We start from the raw sequence: 21,055 nt of genomic DNA, 5'->3' as shown, positions 1-21,055 counted from the left end.
CACAATTTAAGAGATATCAATTTTCAATGGATCATGCCCTGAGATTCTGGTTTTAGTCTAGAGAGCCACGACATATTGTAATTGAACTTAATTATATCTATTAAAATGAGCTGGAAGTCTCAAGAGCCATAAGACTCACAGAAGTTTACTGTATACTTAAAGGATTTTACTGAAATTAAGTAGAATGGTTGCAATTATTAGATGATAATTACACTTATCAAAGAATAATTACTTGCAGAAATGAGAGTTATCTCTCTTTGAAACATTCTGAATTTGGAATATTCAGCCCTGAATGCTACGTTTCGATGTTTTTATTGAATTATGTCTAAAAGAGTTATTTTTAGACACATCAGTGCATAAACTTATAAGATAAGACCAACCTTTTGGGCATATATATAAAAATTAAATTGGCTTTAACTGCAAGGGGTAAGACATTATACATTCAATTGGGTTCGAGGTTTTATTGGTCGAGTAAAAAAGTGTTTATTTGAAAAAAAATATTAGGCCATTAAATTTATCAGAGATCTTGAAATAAAAAATAAATAAATGGAGAATCTCAATTTTTGATGCATGCTGAATTTTTCAGTCTCAAACGGCTTATACAAGTCATATAGAAAGATCCTAGAAAGATCCTAGAAAGGTGAAACACAACTGAAAATTTGATCCTACAATTCCCAAGATGGCATTAGTAATTATCACTAATAACTATAACAGCTGTCCACTCCTATAACACCAGAAAATCCCCCAAGCTTAATTTCCACCGACCACAAGTCAGAACTAACATAGGAAAATTTACTTTTAAGTACACTGCTTCTGTCATATGGGAAACTTTCCCCTTGGCATTGAAAAAACTAAAAACATTTAACAGGTTTAAGAAACTTTATATGCGGGCCCACCTGATCTCTCGTCAATCAAATAATATATGATATCTGTTTAGTGATCAAATATATAGTAAATAACCGTCCATATGTAAATAACTATAATGATAACAGAGTAATTAATAATAATAATAATAATAATAATAATAATAACAATAATTGTCCGCTTATATTTTGGTCTTCGTTGCCGCCGCTGCTGCTGCTGTTGCTGATGATGTGTTGTTCTTTTCCTCTCCTTTGTCTCTGTTTCTGCTTTCGTTCATTGTTGTTGCTGTTGTTTGTTTGTTTGTTTGTTTGTATGTGTCTGTTTTTCTCTTACTAAACTTGTCCTGTATAGATTTCTAACATACTTTAAATCATATACACGTAATTCTCTCTTGTATATCAATCCTAGCTCAATGCCATTTCTTTGTTTATCTAAAAGTAGGTGGTGACCAACTAGAAAGCCTTCGCTACTTTAACCACCACACACATTTTTATAATCTGTACTTTATTTATTTTATTCTGTAATCATTTGTTGCAATTTTACGTTTCTATCTTTGTTAATTTTAAGTAAATAGTATGAAATAAATGAACCTTGAACCTACTGTCTGTCATACAATTCCTATGATGTTATTGGATCAACTAATCATTCCCCAATTATGTTCTCTTAATTCCATAACTTTTCCCATCTGTTTGATTTTGTATTGATGTTGTAAGGAGGCAATCTATCCTAGTCATTCAAAAGAATTATAGAGTTAAACTGAAGTGGTTCGAAGACCAAGAGCTGATGCATTCGATGACGTGGCTTCAAGGTCTTAGAGCAAGAAACTAGTCAAAATTTCAACTTGTCAGAGATCTAAAAACTAAGTATAGAAACAATTCGAGAAATAACAATTTGAAGCGTACCTTTTGAGTCTTGTTTCAACGTCAATTTTATTAGCGTTGATGCCTTTCTAAGATATTATTTAAAAAAGAGTACTCATCTTGAACAAAAGTAATAATAACAATGATAATATCAATAACCAAAGGACCTTACAACGAATCAGAAAACATGATATGAATTCTAGAAGCCCAAAGCTTCAAAGGTTTATTGTACTGAGTTGAGTAAAAGATTCAATATCAATTATAGAAATAAAGTTTCTATCAATCAGATGCCTTATTACTTTCGAACATCTTCTGATAGTCATATCCTCGACAAAACATGTCATCATTGTGGCGGAATACCAAATAAGAGAGAGCTGTGAAATGTTCAGCAAGCAACCGTGGACGATAATCCTACTCTTGTACGTTGGATCAGCAGTGATCTAATCGGCCCAAAATAACAAATATAAATATAGAGGCAAGACCGAGACAACGTAGATAAGTCTTAAAACGGAGCACTATATTTCGGCTGGCCAAACCAAATATAGTGCTCCGTTTTAAAACTTATCTGCGTTGTATAGGTCTTGCCTCTATATTCATATAACAGAAACCCCCCTGGCTTACTACCTGTTACAAGTACATGCTGGTTTCCTAAAAGTGAATAACCTCTGCGAAATATATCTATTTTCCTTTATTAGTTTATTTTTGACAAGATCGACTTGCCAGGATAAAACCTCCACCAAAAAAATAAACAAAGGCGAAGTAAAAATTCATAGTATACTGCTTTATTTTACGTAAATCATTATTCACTCATCTATGATGGACACTGCTGTAGAACATTTGCGGTCCGTAACAATAGCCAGAGTTTACTTCAAAAGTTCATTAACGCCATTTTGATAACTCATGTACAGTGTCAAATTTAATTCCATTTCATGCACGAGTTCCCGTTTAAATATAATCTAAAAAAGTCCTTTTTTTTAATTGTTCATTTATCCTTTTTCAAAAAAAAATCACCGTTAATTGCAGCATAATTTTTTTTTCTATAGCTTAACTAATACTTTGACTTAGTTAAACATACTTTAAGACACTGACCTATTCAGAAACCGAAATCTTGAAAAAAGAGTTATAAAAAAGATTCCTGGTTAATTTCGATTCTTCCGAAACTAGGAACTCTTGTGTATATTGACAGTCTTGTCGTAAGGAACACTGACGTTGCTCCTGCCTCTGTAGCAAGAAATTTGGGGACATGGTTTGACTCTCATTTGAATCTTCAGGAACAAATCCACAAAACTTACCGATCTGGGTTTTTCATTTATACAATGTTTGGCGTATCCGAAAGTATTTGTCTCAGGAATCTGCATCCACTTTAGTCCATGCTTTTATCATATAGGTCGTATTGATTATTGTAACAGTCTTCTATTTGGTTTACTCGCTGTTCACCCATGTAAACTGCAACGCCTGCAGAATGCAGCTGCTAGGCTTGTATCTAATGTACCTCGCTACAGTCACCTAACACCTGTACTATGTTCGTTACCGTCATTGGCTTCCTGTTAAATTTAGAATCGATTTTAAAATACTTCTTCTTACTTTCAAAGCTATCTATGGTTATGCGCCTGGGTACTTGAGTGACTTGATCACTATTAAGAACAGCCGCGCTATAGTCTCCGTTCAGCCAATGGTCTTATCTTAAAATATCGTAGTTTAAAGCTGAAAAAGACTTTTGGGGATCGCGCCCCTTCATCTGCTACCCCTAACTTATGGAACGATCTGCCCCTTCACATCCGTCGTGAGGACAATTTTGAACGTTTTAAATCTTTACTTGAAACGCATCTTTTTAGACTTGCTTTTCATAGGTAATGTATTTAAAATTTTACGTTACGTACCAAGAGTTTTTATTTCAATTTTTAGCTTTCTTTACTTTTTAGCTTTAATTACTATGTACATTTGAGTTTTAATTTGCTTTTTAACTTTTTAATAGCATTGTACCGCGCTTTTGATTATATCTGCATGGAGAAGGCGCGTTATAAATTTGGAATTATTATTATCATTATTTTTGTTATTATTATTATTATTATTATTATTATTATTATTATTATAGGCTATCATATCTCTCGCACTCAATTTGCTAATTAGATTTTTCCAAAACTTGCTTTGACGCTTGCAGCTAACCTGCACAAACTTAAGCGTTACTTTGCACAGTTTTTGGCTTGATTGATAAACGAACGATTTTGTGTATAGGTGGTTTGCACATTACGTCATGGTCGCCATGTTGGTGGACGTCAACAATAGATATCTCATTGGCTTCTTTTGTTCGTCCACCAGCAGTTGTTCCTTTCACCATTGTTACCTGCGCCTCTAGAGATTGGTTGCAAATCACCTATACGTCAAGATTTCACCTCAAGGAATAGCAGCCACTTGCACATATTACCTAACCTATTTTGTAAAAAAAAACAAAAAAGATATGGACACTGTAGCTTACCTTGACGCAAAATTTTTGCTTTTTTTCTCCTTTCCGTCTATTCCTTGTTTTATTTGGATAATTCACCCCGATTCGCGGATCTACCGGAAAAAAAGGACAATATTGATTCTCGTGGCTTCGAAAGCTTTCTGAGGATTACTTAAACATTTATTTGGTTGTTTGATAACATGTCAGAGAAACTTCACTCTCTAAAAGCAGCTTTGCTGTTTCTGCGCCGCGGCCAAATCAATTCAAATACCTTAAGCGACCATTCAGCAAGAATTGCTCCTTGTTGCAACTTTCAACTCGGTTTGAATTTGCCGCCAAGCGAAGAATTTCCACCCTTACCAAACCTCTGCATGGTTTTGGCAAACTGATACAATTTACTTACGAATTCGTCCCTAAAACTGTTCTAAGACAGAGATCTGTGTGTAAAATTTTTCATAGACCTAGTTCGACACAACACTAACGTTGATTTAGAATTTCTCAACTTCATAATAACAGAAAACTTAAATTGATTTTTCACTCTTACCGTGTCCTCTGTAGCAATAAAACCTTTGTAATGAGCTGGCAAAATTCTTCAAGAGCAAGAAATTACTCAGTTTGGCTAGTTACTTTTGGTGGGAGACATTAGTTTTTTTTTATATATTTTTCCTTCGAAGTGCGGCAGTTAAGACCACGAGGAACAGTGCAGCAAAATGCAAATTACCTGAAAGCTTTGCACGTGCAAATTTAGCCTAGCGAATAAATTCTGGAAGCGAGCTGAGATATGTGAAGTATCAAGTGTTGAGATTGAATATCATTAAGGGCTTTACACTTGATTTCTCCGAGACGTGATTGTCGGATTTTTTGCCATATATCCTTTGAGTTAAAATGGATTTGGGAGCAACTTCATAATACTCGCCATCTCATTTACATGTGTCGGGAGTCTTTGAAGAATGAGGCATAACACAATAGACGCTATTCTTATTTAATGACATGTAAATAAATGGCCGGGTATTCTGAAGTTTAGCCCGGATTTGTATGGATATGTATAAATCACTTGTCTGCTTGATATGGATTGGTAGTGTAAGGGAAAAATATATTCTTGGCCACTCACGGGAGTTGAAGGGTTAAATTAAAGTCACATATGATTAACCGAGAAGAAGGAATTCATAAATTATTTTTACAGAGTTGATTGAAGAAAAAGTGAGTTGAGGTGAGAGTTTACTCTTATTTATCGTCGCGCATTTGTCATGCTTAACACTTAAAAATTTGACATAAATAAGCATATTCTCTTTGGATACAATGAATATATGAAGTTCATATATTTTGAACTGCGGTATTAGATACCTGGTCTGATTTTCGCTATTGCATAAATAGCGCTTTCTACTGCGAGGATCGTACATCATACGTATCTAATACCGCAGTTCAAAATATATGAACTTCATATATTCATTGTATCTGATTTATCATCACGGGTTTATTACGAATCAACTTAACGGCCTGCTCCCAGTTGGCCTGTTAGCTCAATTGGTAGAACGCTGCACTAGTATCGCAGAGGTCAGTGGTTCGAATCCCGTACAGACCTGATTTTTTTCAGGTCTGATTTTCGCTATTGCATGAATAGCGCTCTCTACTGCGAGGATCGTGCATCATACACTTATTCTCCTTATTGCTCTGTTTGTATTGCTTGTGGTACTATAAAGGAAAATTACTTTTTTTAATCTGGAGCTTCTCTTACAAGAAACTATTCTTTATATCAGTTCATGAACTTAAAAGCGTGATTCAACAATTATCATGTGTGGGGAGAAAAAGTTTGGGTTTAAATGGTGGAAATCACTAACTGTGAGGAGTGGTGTAAAATCCAACCAGTAAGAAGTGAGGAACTGGGAAAATATGTCCTTTCAATCAATGAGATGACATCTTGCTAAAGAAAGTACTATGAGAAGGGTCATCAAACTGTCAACAAAAGATCAACTTGGAAATAAAGTAGACTCCATCGCAGAAACGTTGACACTTAACAGCGTTTATGATAAACGATGAGACCTTACTGCTTTACGCGTCAGATGTACATGACAACCTCCAATGGTTGCAGGTGGTAAATTATAAAAGCTTTCCAAGTTTTTATAAGAAAGGATTATCACAGGAAAAGATTTGACATGAACATTTGAAAATAAGAATCACTGATTATGTACCCGCGCGAAAATTTTCCATAAAGTTGTTACGTCTCATTTTTTTATAGATCGTGCTTTGATGATGTCAACGTTTTTGCAATCGAGCGTAGGCTCTAGTAACGGGGCTTCATTGACAGGTAAGTAAAGGAACAAAACAAGAACAAGTTTTTGGGTAGTTAGGTTTAATTTGACCCGTGAGAAAATACCTAGATTGCCAGGTAGGCAATCAAGGTGGAAGCAGGTAGGAGCATCTGTCAGAGGTGCGTGTGATTCGCGTGGAGACTCGCGAGGGGAAAGTGGAGATGACGGTAACGAAGTGCTAAAGACAGGAGAGTCTTGTGACTGCCTTTCAACGACGATCTTTTGTTGTCATAAAAAAGTTTAATTTCAATTGAGCTTTCCGGGCTTAAACTCGGTAATGGACATATAGTATTTTATTATAGCAATCCTGGGGCCTTTGTGAGCAACGAAAATATTTTCCGTAAGAGTATGCAAGGTGCATGAATAAGAAACCCCACAAGGGTAGTAGCCGCTTTAACATACTCCTTCTAAACACCCTTATTATTTAGGCCACAGACGCACGCGCTCTCGATTGAAGATGCAATTTCCAAGCTACTGCAGTTATCATCCCCAGAGCCACTCGCGACGTAAAGGATACGAGGGCCCGGCTGGGAGCGAAAATTAGTCAGGATAGCTGTGTGTTATTTACCCATAGCTGCACAGACCAGACAGCCTATTCAACAAAAGCATGTCACTTGAACGAGTTTTATTGGATGACACACTCGCTGGCTTTCTGAAACAACCTAAACACAGAATGAATATATACTTTAATCTTAAAGCATTTTTCAGAAGATAAGACGCGTATGGATTGCCTTTAAATAAACGTTTGATGAATGCTTTCAATTTGGCGACTGTCGTCGATGAACGAGGTTGAACTAACTGTATTATCGGAGAAAATTCCTAACTAAAGATTTTTGATCATGATGTTCGGAAGACCATTTCGCCTTCTCTTCCAGGAGCCAAGTTCTTTAGATTCCAGTCTGAGATATTTAAGCCATCTCCGATAATCCCGGCTCGTAGAAGCTCTGAATCTGTATGTCTCCTTACCCATCAACACAATTTCGAAGGCGTCCTTTAGCTCTGCAACAATAAAGTGAACTTCGTAGTCAGTTAAAGTTATGATTTCATTTATCCATGTCTGCAAGAGAACGAGATTTATAAAATAACTGAGATAAAACGAGCACTCTAATTTGGCAAAACCTATCGTTAATTGCACCAGTAAATCTATAGTTATTTTATAAAAGCAATACACTGCAATTTCATTCAGTTTACTGACGTCATAACTGACAGTTTAAACTTACCACATTCTTTATAAATGACGCACATGTCTAGAAACAATGGTTCCTGAGGAGAAAAAAAGAAAACGATCAGTAATGTTCAATAAAAAAAGCTAAAGAGATGAACGAAACAAGAAAACAGAACTTAATTCTGCAAATAAAATTAGTAAATTTCGCAATATTTATAGAGGGGAGTTGTAACCTCCTTCAGAAGCGCGGAAAAACTAGGGCAAGCTTCATAGCTGTCAGTGTTGGTCGCGATGCTGACTGGCTGATAGTGAATAATCATCTTCACAGTCATTGGCTACACCGTTTTGTTATGACCTCTTAAACATGTTTAAAATCCCTGGGATTTGATGCGAGAGCTCCCATAGCCCGGGGATTAAGCGGCAGCTGAAAACTAATTTGGATTCCCGAATAACTGAATCTATGAAAGTTTGGAAGAAATGAAGCATTTGTCACGCCTGCCAGGTCCAGGTCCTCTCGTGGACAGGCTCTTAAACCTAACAACCAAGGACCCTACAAGTACACCCTTCTGGATCCTAGGACCACGGGGGTCTCTAGGACCTGGATCTCTCGTGGACAGGCTCTTAAACCTAATAACCAAGGACCCTACAAGTACACCCTTCTGGATCCTAGGACCAGGGGGGTCTCTAGGACCTGGATCTCTCGTGGACAGGCTCTTAAACCTAACAACCAAGGACCCTACAAGTACACCCTTCTGGATCCTAGGACCAGGGGGGTCTCTAGGACCTGGATCTCTCGTGGACAGGCTCTTGAACCTAACAACCAAGGACCCTACAAGTACACCCTTCTGGATCCTAGGACCAGGGGGGTCTCTAGGACCTGGATCTCTCGTGGACAGGCTCTTAAACCTAACAACCAAGGACCCTACAAGTACACCCTTCTGGATCCTAGGACCAGGGGGGTCTCTAGGACCTGGATCTCTCGTGGACAGGCTCTTAAACCTAACAACCAAGGACCCTGCAAGTACACCCTTCTGGATCCTAGGACCAGGGGGGTCTCTAGGACCTGGATCTCTCGTGGACAGGCTCTTAAACCTAACAACCAAGGACCCTACAAGTACACCCTTCTGGATCCTAGGAGAATTTCCAGGGAGTCTCTAGGACCTGGATAGATTTGTTATAAATGAAATCGTGTTTCACGTAGTTTCAAAGTCACTTCATACCTTGAATAAAGTGTACTTTCCACTCATCTTTTTTCTTAGGAGAACCACAGCAGCATCGGTCACTTCACCCTCTCCGGGGAACAAAAGATCCTCACACTCCCCCTCATCGTCAGAGTTAATTCGCACAAACTGTGAAGAAGGAGAGAAAAGGAAAATGCGATCTTATAGATGTTTTATGGAAAGAAAGGACTCTTCTTAATCAACTGACTATTTTTACTAATCTTCCCTCGTAGTTCTAAGAGGGAGGGGGAAGCGAAAACACAATTGTGGCGTGGTCGAGACGACTCTTTCGTTTATCCCAGTCTCCTCTTTTCCCAAACTCTTCTCGTTCTAATCCCTCTGGCGAAAGAGCCTCCAACTCCAAACGCTCGAAACGTCAGCTTTTGTAATCGTTACGGTGGCCAATTTACCATTTCAACTTTGTTGATATATCCAAATTATTTCGTTACCCCCACCGACGCAGCCCCAAACAGTTTCTTTAGAAACTATCAGCCTTTATTCACAAGGGGCCGAGAGGGAGTCTCTTCAAAAGGCCCTTGAAGAAGAGTTTGTTCTAATATTTTTGCTCGTAAACTACAACGTTCCCAACTTGGCGCATTCTTCGACGTGGTGAAATTACCAAATAATAACACAGGAAGGAGTAAAGTATGTACTCCACCCAATTGCAAGTGCCATCCCCCCCCCCCCCAAGCAGGAGCTTCTCCGGGTTTCCTCCGCATGCAGCAACTAGGAGTATCACTACTCCCCCCCTGGAGAGATGCTAGTCCATGGCAAGGTTACCCACCGGCATTTCACCAGGCAACAGGCTTCTCAGATAATTCGCCGGTACCCATTTATACTCCTGGGGGGTGGGGGGGGGGGAGGAGAAGCACAGTGAGAGCAAAGTGTTTTGCCCAAGAACACAAGGTCTCGTACCTTGAGACACAAACCATTACAATTACACCACCGCGTCTTTCGCAAACATTACTATGGTGCCATAGGAAAAAACATGGAGACAGAGACACCATAAATGATGGAAGGATTTACTTTAATTACAAAGGAACAATTTGAATATTTAGGCTGTGTTTTCTAAGGTGACCAAGTTGCCACGCTGTGCCTGAAATGAGGATGTCAAAATATATGACATGAACCCGCAATTTCCGTGTGAAAAAAGGAGTATTGAGTGGCTTGTGGTAAAATGTTTATAGGGTGCTCCGCAAAGTGGTAGAAATTTCGTTTGTGTACAAACCTCCGAATGACCTCTTACGCAAAACAGTGCGCATACTGACAGGGCTTTCTTGCTACTGCGTCTGTTCCAGCTCGCACCAAATTCATGTATAGTGATCTGGGAGAGAGAAAAAAATTAATGCACAAAGAGAAATACAGGCAATGAACTACTTTGCAAAGTCATCCGCTTATACTTGACTTATTTACAAGAAGTTCTAAAAGATCAATTTAATTCATGATCAATTTTAACGAAATCACTTGAAAATCATTTAAGAGAAGTCCCAAATCCAAAGTAACCACAACCATCAATGAGGAAAAAGGTGAACATCATCATTAAACCAATGAGAACTCAAAGTAAAAATAGGCAGCGCGTGACTGAAGTAAGATTGGTTTTAGTTTTGCATTTCATTGGTCGAGAGGGTGACACATGTTTTCACGACCAATCACAGAGCGAAGTAAAACAAAACCAAAGAAATCCAGGATTACTTTTGAAACTCAATCGGAAGTCTCTCTATACGTTTCAATATCCCCTTCCGTGATCTAGAATACTACGAACAAATATTCTAAGAGAAGTTCGTTTACCGAACTCGACAGTCAAGTGGAACGTATTTCGAAGAAAATTAGAAAAATGTTCTTTATGAAGATCAAACCGACAAAACTAATCAACAAACAGCATAACCAATACATGGAATAAATTTTTTTTTTTTCCAGTGTCTTTTTTAACTGAGACTTTGGGCTTTTTTTTCAGTTACTTCTTCATTGTAAGAGGCACTCAATATAAATATATCTTATTAACCAAGCGCGAGGGCCGTACTGGGAGAATGTCGACCCGAGGTCTTGACAGTACCGACCGAGCGCAGCGAGGTCCGTACAAAAAAGACCGAGGGCCGATATTCTTCCAGTACGGTCCCAAGCAAGCTTGGTTAATAAGAGATTTATTATACGACTGAAGTTCAAAGGGACACAAGTGCGGTATCATTCGGGACCATTCGGGACCATTCGGAACCATTCGGGACAGTGCCCGGTCCAACACTGAGAGAATATTGACCGGCAATAGAGCGTTTTGATTGGTTGATTTTAGTTATTGGCCTTCTGACTGCCCGAGTCGTGTAATAAAATAGAATACTGCTTTAACTCTAACCCTCATGATCTACTCGATGATTCTTCCCACTGGACTATACAAATCTAAACATGAATGCCTCGGAGAATTTGATGATATATATCACAATAACACCATCCAACTGATGAGTTTGTTACTTCTCACCACCTGTTTGTGGGACAATGCACTGGTCCTGTAAGGAGAAGCTACAAGTTAATCACGAGCGAGATGCAATTCAACAAAGAACCTAAAATCACCTGGAATACACCATGCATAAGCAGCTCCATTTCTTCTATGGTCCAGTTTAGAATATCCGACGCCATTTTCTTCATTTGTAGTTTATCTAACGAGTCGGACCGGCCAAGTTGTTGACTCGCCCGGTATCGCTTTTGTCGAGATTCAACAGCCGTGTTCAACTGCAGAGAAAGAAGAATCGATATTTTAACATATGATCACACAGCCCTCTCACGCAATCTTACCAACCTCATTCTCCCCCCCCCAGTCCCCTCTCTTCTCTCACTCCAGGAGGCGGTGAGATGAGAAACCCTGGGTACGTGAGGCGCGGGAGCTCGTACTCTCGAACGCCCCGGTAACTAGCGAACCCGAAGCGATAATTTAACATTAAAATTTCAAGGGTAGAGGGGCAGGTTCTGGCACCTTAACCCAGTCCATTCTGTTTCATTAGCTTATAGTTTAATTGCAAAAATTGCATTTCAAAATTTTTGTATCCAACAACCATCTTGAATGAAAACAGAAGAACTTTACGGGCCACAGTAAACAGCCAGAACCTTCGAGAAAACAGCCCCCGGGTTCGGAAAAAGCAGTCCAGGACCGCTCTGGCAAGAAGCGGAAACATGAATTCTAATAGTGGACTTAACTTAAAATGAAACAAACGTGAGGAAATAAATCTCTTTTTCGATGAGTTTCTTGTTCTTATTTGAAGAAAGAGAGAAAAATTTTTATTTTAGAATCTTTTTTTTTGTTGTTATTTAGCCCGCCCTGGTCACTATATATGTAACTGCGTCGGTGGGGTAACAAGATAATTTCGATAAGTTGATAACACCAAAACTACCTGAGTTTCCCCAAGCCAGATTGTTTCCACCGGGCGTCTTGTGCGGACAAAAGGAACATAAATTACAACTTTCAAAAGTGGTCTTCGGTTTAGTCCGCGCGTATTTACAAAGACGAAGAATAAATCATATCACACGCTTCTAATCGTTCGCTTACCGCGTTGATCTTATTCAGTTGCTCTTCAATTCTTCTTTGCGCCATTTTAAGCTTCTCTCGGTCTTGATTTCTTCGTGGTGTGGCCTTGCAAATTCTACTTAGTAACAGGGGATATCTGAAATACAAACCGTGGGAAAATTTATTCCTGCAGATTGCAGGCTCTACCCGGTGAAACTGCTATATTAGATAGATAGGTCAGATAGAAGTAACGTAGATCTTATTGGAGATTGACCTGTTGACTGACTGAATTCAAACCTGCATCAATCGAGGAATGTATAAGTGGCTTTCTGCTTAACTGATCGACTGATTGACTAAATGAATTATCGAAGGACCGACTAAAAGATAGACGGGTGGACAAATGAGTGGAAAGGACCGACGAACTGACGAGCTGGCTGACTGCCTGCCTAACAGACTGTCTGACAGATTGACGGTCTGATTGACAGACCGAGGGATCAACGGACCAACGGACCAACGGACCGACGAACCGACGGACCGACAGACCGACGGACTGCAAGGATGAGGACTGAACGAACATATGGACAATCGAATTAACTGACTCGGTTAAAGAAAAAGTAACCATTTGCCTGATTGACTTGCCAGCCAATCGACTTTTAACTTACTTCATAATTCGTTGTACAGGGGCGAGTATAAAAGAGTTTAAGTCCATTTTGCGACACTTTGGATTTTCACGGCACGTGACCTTAAAATAAACAATAACCAAATATAACCATTAAATCCTATGAGACAAAATAGAAGACTAATTGATACCAGGCTAAGCACTTTAAAAGCTATTAAAGTACTTGTCAAGCATTGGAATTTGACTTCATTAAGGTCAAGTTACCACTCACATTTAAGAATATTCGTAGCAGCTCCGTTTTCTTCTGAAGGGATTCCAGCAACGCAGAGGCGGTGGTCTAATTAAAGAAAGAACCACATTCAAATGAAATACAATTAGGATTTTTACAGTCACTTACGCAATATTTATAAGTTTGTCGCGTGAATAAGAAATTGGATATACGAAGACATTTTACCTGTTTTGAACAGTAAATTTCGTAGGCTTGAAAGAAATCTACGCTTTCCAAAAAAATGCTTCCAACGTTGACGTTGGAAAATTCCTAAAAGTAATAAAAACAGAAGAAGTCACTTACAAATACAGCTAGATTGTGAGAAAAAAAAATTTTGGCCTTTCAACAAATGTCACATTTGTGCTGTTATCTTCTGAAGGCATCTCAGTGTATACCCTTCATCCCACTTCTCCCCTACCCCTCCCCCCTGAAAAAATATGTCCTTACCAAGGAGCAATTATCGCTGGTTGAAATGACAAGTTATGAAAAGCCGTAAAAATTAATTAAGAAAAGAGCGGCAATGCAGTTTAGTTGGGGTCTCCCCGACTGAGCACAGTCTTTTGTTCTTATGTTAACACGCTATGATCTGTTGAAAAATATTGACAGTAGTTTAGCGTGGTCTGTACTTTTACAGACAACGATATTCGTCATATCAGTGGTCAAAATTTTGTGGAATCACAAGGTGCAGTCGTTTCGCGCAGCGTTTCTTGTTCCGACTAAAAAAAACAAGAATACAGTTTTTGGCAGAATCTTTTTTGTGGTTGTCCCGCGTGCGCCCACTTATTGCGTCCGATTTAGATTGAAACCAAGTTCTCGAAATTTTTACAACTTAGTGGTCATATGATAGAATGCTTATGGACTAATTTTGGTCGGGCCGGACAGAAAAATACTTGGCTCTTAGTCATGACAAACGGACCTCGCTGCCCTCGGTCTGTACGTCATGACCTCGAGCCAAATATTTTCCCGTGTGGCCCTCCCACCCAGTCAATAAGTACACATTATGCGCCAACCTTACACTCCTTCAATACCTCATCGCCTTTTGCAACTGATTTTTCCAAACTTTTCTGCAGCTTTGCGCAGAACTTTGAATTCACTTCTAGTAATTCCTGGTGACAAAATAAACATTTGATGTCTAATTTGATTGCTAAAACCGTTTCTAACAATTTTCTTTGGGGGGGGGAGGGGGGCTGCGGAAATTTCTAATAATTAATCCCTATATTTCAAACTCAGCACGTAGAAGAGCTACACACCTAGACATAATTAGTTGGGACGCTTCTCTAGCAAAAACGTTTATAATGTTCTTCCGCCCTCTCTGCCTCCACTCATGCTGTTTATTGACCAACATTGAGAAGGGCAGTGAAGGTTGTAAGTGTCTGGGAACGTAAGTAGATATGTCAGCAGGCTAAATTATCCTATATTGGCAGACTCAACTGAAGATCTTTAGCGTGTGTGGGTGTGAGTTTCTTACATGGTTCTCCAACTGTTATGATATGATTTTAATTGAGAAAAACTTTGCCTACATCAATTCGAAACTTCAGTTACCTGCAAGTTAAGAAATATCGCAGCCAAATTTTCTGGACTTAAAATCCCTCCAGACTGCATCGGCAAGTAGAACTCCTACAAAGTGAGAACAAAAAGCACCATTGTGAATGTTCATACATTTCAATGCAAAACTCCTGATCAGTTGATATTTTTTATATTTTGATGTTTGGATGACCTTAGCGCGGGAAAATAGTGTATAGGGATATTTCAGGTATACTTTATTGACTCATTGGTTTTAACGCTCTTAAAAGTTTAAGTACGTGTTTTTGTTTTAGTTACCATTGGAGACTGTGCTTTCATTGACAGCCAATCGAACAGAAAACTCAATGGGAAGGCTATGCTCAGATACAAGAACATGAATGCCCCGATAAATCTTCGGAGGGGGTGTTAGCAATCATTAGAACTTTCAAACTAGAGAATTATTGGGGAAGGGGTTTGAATTGTTCCTAAGTCGTCCAATTTCAAAGTGGACCCTCCATATTAAAAATCCTGTTAACTTCAGCACAATAACTTGATCATCTAAGTATGCTGAGTGACATAGTCTTCCTTCGTTTAAGCCCGATCCGTTTTAGACTCACACCCGTATCTCACGTATATGGCGCTTTGTACACGAGCTAAACGTTTAACGCACAAGGACAGTGTTGTACCCTGGAACAGTCATTCTCTAACAACAGTTGAATAAGTCCCGAGTGGTTTACATGCATTTAAATCTACTTAGTCAGTAGTTTACCTTCTCTATGATAAAAAATGATGCCCTCATTTACTGTGCTAGATATCTCAGCCCAGGTTTTTCTTCATGAAAATAATCAACATGACTGTTGATTATGCAAGAACGGTGAAAACATGATTGTTTTTAGATTATTGGCAGGATAATTAAAATTGGATACAATGTATATATGAAGTTCATATATTTTAAACTGCGGTATTAGATACGTATGATTCACGATCGTGCATCATACGTATCTAACACCGCAGTTCAAAATATATGAACTTCATATATACATTGTATCTGATTTATCATCACGGGTCTATTACGAATCAACTTAACGGCCTGCTCCCAGTTGGCTTGTTAGCTCAATTGGTAGAGTGCTACACTACTATCGCAGAGGTCAGTGGTTCGAATCCCGTACAGGCCTGATTTTTTTCAGGTCTGATTTTCGCTATTACATAAACAGCGCTCTCTACTGCGAGGATCGTGCATCATATGTATAATTAAAATTCATCACCAACCTGTCAACTATAACCCCCTTGGGAGTTGTGTTAGCGGGGTTAAACTGTATAATTGAATGACGGAAACGTGCGAGCGAGCGTTCTCGTTACCAGGACTGGGTTTACATCTATTTATGCGATATTTATCTGCAAGTGTTTCAAACAACGCGGATAACAACGGGGATAACAACCATGGAATTCTGCCAAAACTAACTTTTTTGAAACGACACTTGACATAAAGGAGTAAAAACTTCGTTAATTACATTTCTTTCTTGAATCCCTGAACTGGTTAATCTATGTACGCTTTATTTACATATGACTCAGTTATTTTCCAGAAAACAATGTTTAAAGTCTATCACGTGACCTACTGATTTATAGACCACCTGAACATTACATTATCACTGGTAAGTCTGTCCATTTTAAAAAACTCCACACTCTGTACTGACAAAATCAAAACGAAATTTCGTTTTTGATGGTGTGTACCATGGTGTCAAAGGTGTTCCTAGCTGCTAGTACTATTTTGTATCGTGTTCTAATTACAAATAAATGCTGAGGTAAAAATACAAAAGCCCCAAATTGCTAAGCCAACAAACCCGCTGTCAATCATCCGTGACCAAATATAGGCATGACATGAGATTAGTCAATTCACTCAGAACAATTAAACAAAGGTTTACTCGTTAAAATCCAGACAGCTGTGACCGTGTGAGTCTGTAGCTAGACGCTTGTATAAATTCCTAGATCACGTAAGCATTGTGTTAGTTCAGCGACAGAACCCTCAAACGTTGCAACCTCGAGATAGCTGTGCAAACATGAGCAGATTCAAGGCTATAACCCCGCAGGACCGCCCCACCTTTAAGGTGGCATTTTTGTATCGTTCTCACGCGCTAATCTCTCGGGAGACCTTTATTACCTTCCAGAAAACCTACGATGAAATTGTCAACACTCTCGTTACTTGCCAAGATGAAGACGAGCTTTGGAGGTTTGTGCGGAGCATGTTCGATTTCGACGACTACGCCGACACAGTCCCTATTAACGCAGCCAACCTTTCCATTACCTTCGATGCAGTTCAACGTCTCATGAACGCCATGGCGTTGGATTGGAACCGAGATATTTCCATCCAGAAGCGGATCCAGCCTTATGTGTACACCATCCAAGCAGCGAGAGCCCTCATAGCTAAGCAGCTGAATGTCGACCCAAAACTTATCGCATTCATGAGGAATGGCTCCGACCCTAATGCAGTCATCAATAACGGTATGGATTTCGAACCCGGAGATGAAGTCGTGGTATGGAACGAGAATCATCCCACAAATGGTGACGTAGCTTGGAAGATTCGAAAGGCACGCTTCCCTAACATCAACATTGTCGTGCTCGACTTAGAAGGGGAAACAAATGAGGAAAAAATCATTCAGAGGTTCCTTTCCAAAGTGAACAAGAGCACTCGTATTGTGGCGTTCAGTGAGGTATGTCAGCCCTTTCCCTCTAAACTTTTTAATAGCCGATGTATCAACTGCAGATAATTCTATCGTGTTCTCTGTCACGTTTCTTTACTCTCATAGACTCTTTCTCCCCAACCAGGATAATTAAAAGGATCCTTACGAACTCGCAGGGAGGCCCAAGTGCTTGGGGGTATCCTGCACCTTTACTGTACTAGAATCCAATCCATGGAGAGAGAAAATATTGATTGCTTTTTCATGCTAAAGAAACTGAAAAAACCTCTGGTGGGTGTGTCCTTAAGCTCGCGAGCAGACTACCAGCATAGCTTTACATGCAATTTACAGATAGATGGGACTACCTAACGGTCTGTTTAGCCGTAGTTTTTTCTGGCCACTCGGTTTCATTCTAAATCTGTTGAAATAGTTTCTATCCTCGACCTCTGATGTTTTCTTTGGGCTCATTTCAACCAATTTCTACGTTTGTCCACCTTGTGGAAGATTTTCAAACGATTAATATTCTCATAAAACACAAAGCCTATCTGCAAAAAAAAGTACATTCCCGAAAGCTTCACTTTGTTACTCTAAGATCATGGCAAAAAAAGGAAAATCTCTGAAAAGGTTGTCTTATATCGCTTTCGTGCAAAAATGTTTGTTTTTTTTTTTCTATATTTACCGTCCGACAATTTTGCTGACGGTTTATAAGCGTTTATTGTTTACCTCACACAGCTTGTAGACTCGCTTGAGCATAGATTGGATACACTGAATTTTAAACGTCGCCAGGACCAGCCAATAAATTCGAGCAAATAATACCATTTTTTGGAATAAAAAAGAGCTCTGTTAGTATCAATAACACTAGCGATACATCAATTTCAAGTTCCGCAATGATGTGCATTTCAATATCACTACTATTGACAACAGAGAAAACCAGATCATTAATATGCAGATGGTAATTTTTTTTCAAGTCACGTCCATTCAAAGTAAACCCGTGCTTCAACATCTTTTTGATTCTCTTCCTAACTCCAAGCTCATTAAGTTAGATATTTTTGTGGTTTGCATAAACCTCACCGAGAAAAGGGAAGATAAAATGAAAATTTTGCTTTGATGACATACGCCTTAAACCACCCGTGTGACCAAGATCGGTAAGGGTCTCATTCAAAGTCAAAGGTTTCTGGGATAAATAGCTTACTAATTCTACCTGGTCGAATATCAAACGTGCCGCCCAACCGTAGGATTGTAAAGTCTCTTTTGAGGTAAAACCAGACTTAAAGCCCAACCTTTTTTCCTTTGTCCGTCTCTAAGCGATAATTCCTAATTGAAAGCATTTTATTATCCACTGAATTAACTTTGAGAAATTTGTTTTGGAAAGTTCACAATGGAGGAAAAAAAATAAATTTTCTTTTCCATCTAAAATCCAGGTCTCTCACTTAAGCGGTATGCGCCTGCCAGCCAAATCCCTGATCGAAAGGATCCACGCGAAGAACAAGCATGTTCATGTCCATTTGGATGGGGCACAAAGCTGGGGTGCATTCAAGCACGACCTCAAAGACATCAACTGTGACAGCTACAGCGGAGGGAGTCACAAGTGGTTCCTAGGTCCCAAAGAGACAGGTATCTTGTACATGAAGAAAAAAAGTGTACCCAAGTTCTGGCCCAAAGATATTGGGTACAATGGCGAGATGCAACCTCCGCCTACCCTCCCAGGTGACCCACTGCCAGATGATGCGTCCAGGTTTGAAATGGTCGGCCAACGAAACGATACCAACCTTATCGGGCTGCTGTATACCGCAGATCTGATGGATCTGATTGGCTTCGACCGAATCGAGGAAAGAATCAAGGCGTTGACCATGCGACTGAGGGACGGCTTGGACAAAGTGGCACGCCAACTCGGCAATGTGTTTGTGATAGAAACGCCGCCGGAACTGAGCCAGTACCATGGTATCCTGACCATCAAGTTTCGAGACGATGTCGGAACTGGGCGAGCAGGCAGGCGCAAACATAAAGGAAAGAATCAAGAAGAGGCAGAGCCAGAATTGAACGCCGTGTTGTATGACGCGTTGTATGAAGATCACAACATCGGGGTGTCGACTAAGAAAGGAAATCGAATGCGATTCTCCCCTCATATCTACAACATGGAGGAACATATCGACAGGGCAGTTGAAGCTGTTAGCTATGAGCTGACTAAAATCCTAAAGAAGTAAGACTTTTGTAAAATTAAGACTTGACTTGTACTGCCAAAACTGAAAATCAATAAACTCAGTAGCAATGCATTGTGTACGTTTGTGTATAAGATAATTTGGATCTATACAATTTTATCGGGGGAAGCCTTACTGGGTGTTCAAAGTAGGAATGAGTAGGGAAAGAAAGAAAAGACATCAGACTAAAGAGGCCATGAGCCATACAACTGAGGAAACATTTTGAAAGAATATTAATAGCTAAGTTCTTTTTACAGAAGTCTATTATTTTTATTTTGATTTGAGAAGAAAGAGGCGTTAAGACATAAAAATTTAAGAATTAAACCAACAAACAAAGACTAAGCGGCTGAATCAAAGTACGTAGTGCGGAGCATTCAAATCCTACTCGCACCTCTGAACCTGCAAAACACTGCGGGAAAATCCATCACATTCTTTCACTTGGCGTGTTCTCTCCTGAGCAGAAACATTCCACAAGCGTGGGATCGTCGAGGGGCTAATTATCCAACAATTCCGCCCCAATTTGAACAAACAAGTTAGTTCTTATGTCTCCAAACTTTTCCCATCGGGAATCACATAAGATATATATGTATGTACAGACGGTCATTATTTTCAACCCTGATGATGGCAAACAGCCGAAAACGTTGGTTTAAACATTTTAATAATTTTTTCCTAATCTTTTAGCCTTGTATATAGATTATCTTTTATTAAGCGAACATTATAGACAAGATATATGTATTTCTGAGACGTTCGATATCGCTGTCAACCGGTTCCGTGCTGTCTTCGAGAGGATCGTTCGGTGACCCCTAAGCGGCTCATGTTGATAGGGACGTGGCCCAAACCCTCCTGAAGGTTCTGAATTATTCCCATTCGAGTCACTCTCATCTGAAAAACTCGTCCGAACCATTGCTTCTTGCACGAGCTGCGTGAATACTAAAACAAGAAATTATCTAAAACCACCCACAACCACCTACAACCCGTGAATACTAAAACAAGGAGTGACCTAAAACCACCTACGGCCACTAAAACCATCTACAACCACCTTCAGAATACTATTGTGACAATTTTGTTGACACATTTCAATGTAAATACACACCGGAAATGTTGTCGCATGTCTCGCATGTCAGGACCAGGGTTAAAACACGAAGAGAGTTGTTTACACAGGAGCAGTACCAAGAGCCTTGAGATTTTTCTAGTAATAGACTACGTTTTCGAGGTCAGTGTTTTCAAGGTCTGAGCCTAACCCTAAGCCCAATCGTATTCTTCTGCGGGTGTCCGTCAACTTTCGGAAGAACAAAGAACATTATAATTACGCACAGAGATATTTACACGATCGACGCCAGAAACATCCATCGCTTGTCTCAAAAATCGATGGACTAAGAAAGTTAATTCCTCCGTCCTGCACAAACGGATATTACTAAAACTAGGAACGAGGAACGGGGAA

At 39.4% G+C, this 21,055-nt stretch overlaps 2 protein-coding genes across 2 annotated transcripts in view; one reads left to right on the top strand and one right to left on the bottom strand.

The window, feature by feature from the left end:
- Nucleotides 1-7,086: 7,086 nt before the first annotated feature.
- Nucleotides 7,087-21,055, bottom strand: part of LOC111327558 (uncharacterized) — a 31,204-nt gene continuing 17,235 nt past the window's right edge. Inside the window, exons 7-17 of the mRNA XM_088745037.1 lie at nucleotides 14,781-14,855; nucleotides 14,267-14,344; nucleotides 13,425-13,508; nucleotides 13,242-13,307; nucleotides 13,014-13,093; nucleotides 12,394-12,508; nucleotides 11,424-11,582; nucleotides 10,090-10,185; nucleotides 8,862-8,990; nucleotides 7,697-7,739; nucleotides 7,087-7,475 (exon numbers count right to left, since the gene is read on the bottom strand). Of these exons, the coding sequence (XP_088601163.1) occupies nucleotides 7,300-7,475; nucleotides 7,697-7,739; nucleotides 8,862-8,990; nucleotides 10,090-10,185; nucleotides 11,424-11,582; nucleotides 12,394-12,508; nucleotides 13,014-13,093; nucleotides 13,242-13,307; nucleotides 13,425-13,508; nucleotides 14,267-14,344; nucleotides 14,781-14,855 (1,101 nt within the window). The 3' untranslated portion in view covers nucleotides 7,087-7,299. The remainder of the gene's footprint in view (nucleotides 7,476-7,696; nucleotides 7,740-8,861; nucleotides 8,991-10,089; nucleotides 10,186-11,423; nucleotides 11,583-12,393; nucleotides 12,509-13,013; nucleotides 13,094-13,241; nucleotides 13,308-13,424; nucleotides 13,509-14,266; nucleotides 14,345-14,780; nucleotides 14,856-21,055) is intronic.
- On the top strand, nucleotides 16,689-19,687 carry LOC111327559 (uncharacterized). Its single transcript, XM_022931770.2, has 2 exons — nucleotides 16,689-17,449; nucleotides 18,838-19,687. The coding sequence occupies exons 1-2, from the start codon at nucleotides 16,799-16,801 to the stop codon at nucleotides 19,618-19,620; spliced, it is 1,434 nt and encodes a 477-aa protein (XP_022787505.1). The 5' UTR covers nucleotides 16,689-16,798; the 3' UTR covers nucleotides 19,621-19,687.

Source organism: Stylophora pistillata, chromosome 14 (assembly GCF_964205215.1).
Source record: "Stylophora pistillata chromosome 14, jaStyPist1.2, whole genome shotgun sequence".
NCBI classification, from domain to species: Eukaryota; Metazoa; Cnidaria; class Anthozoa; order Scleractinia; family Pocilloporidae; genus Stylophora; species Stylophora pistillata.
Note: the sequence above shows the minus strand (reverse complement) of the source record. Positions and strands in the feature narration are given on the sequence as shown.

What these genes read in the sequence shown, in the direction of transcription:
- LOC111327559 (XM_022931770.2), top strand. Translation starts at nt 16,799, where the DNA reads ATGAGCAGATTCAAGGCTATAACCCCGCAGGACCGCCCCACCTTTAAG. An exon ending in GTATTGTGGCGTTCAGTGAG is followed by an intron (nt 17,450 to 18,837) that starts GTATGTCAGCCC and finishes TCTAAAATCCAG; the next exon opens with GTCTCTCACTTAAGCGGTAT.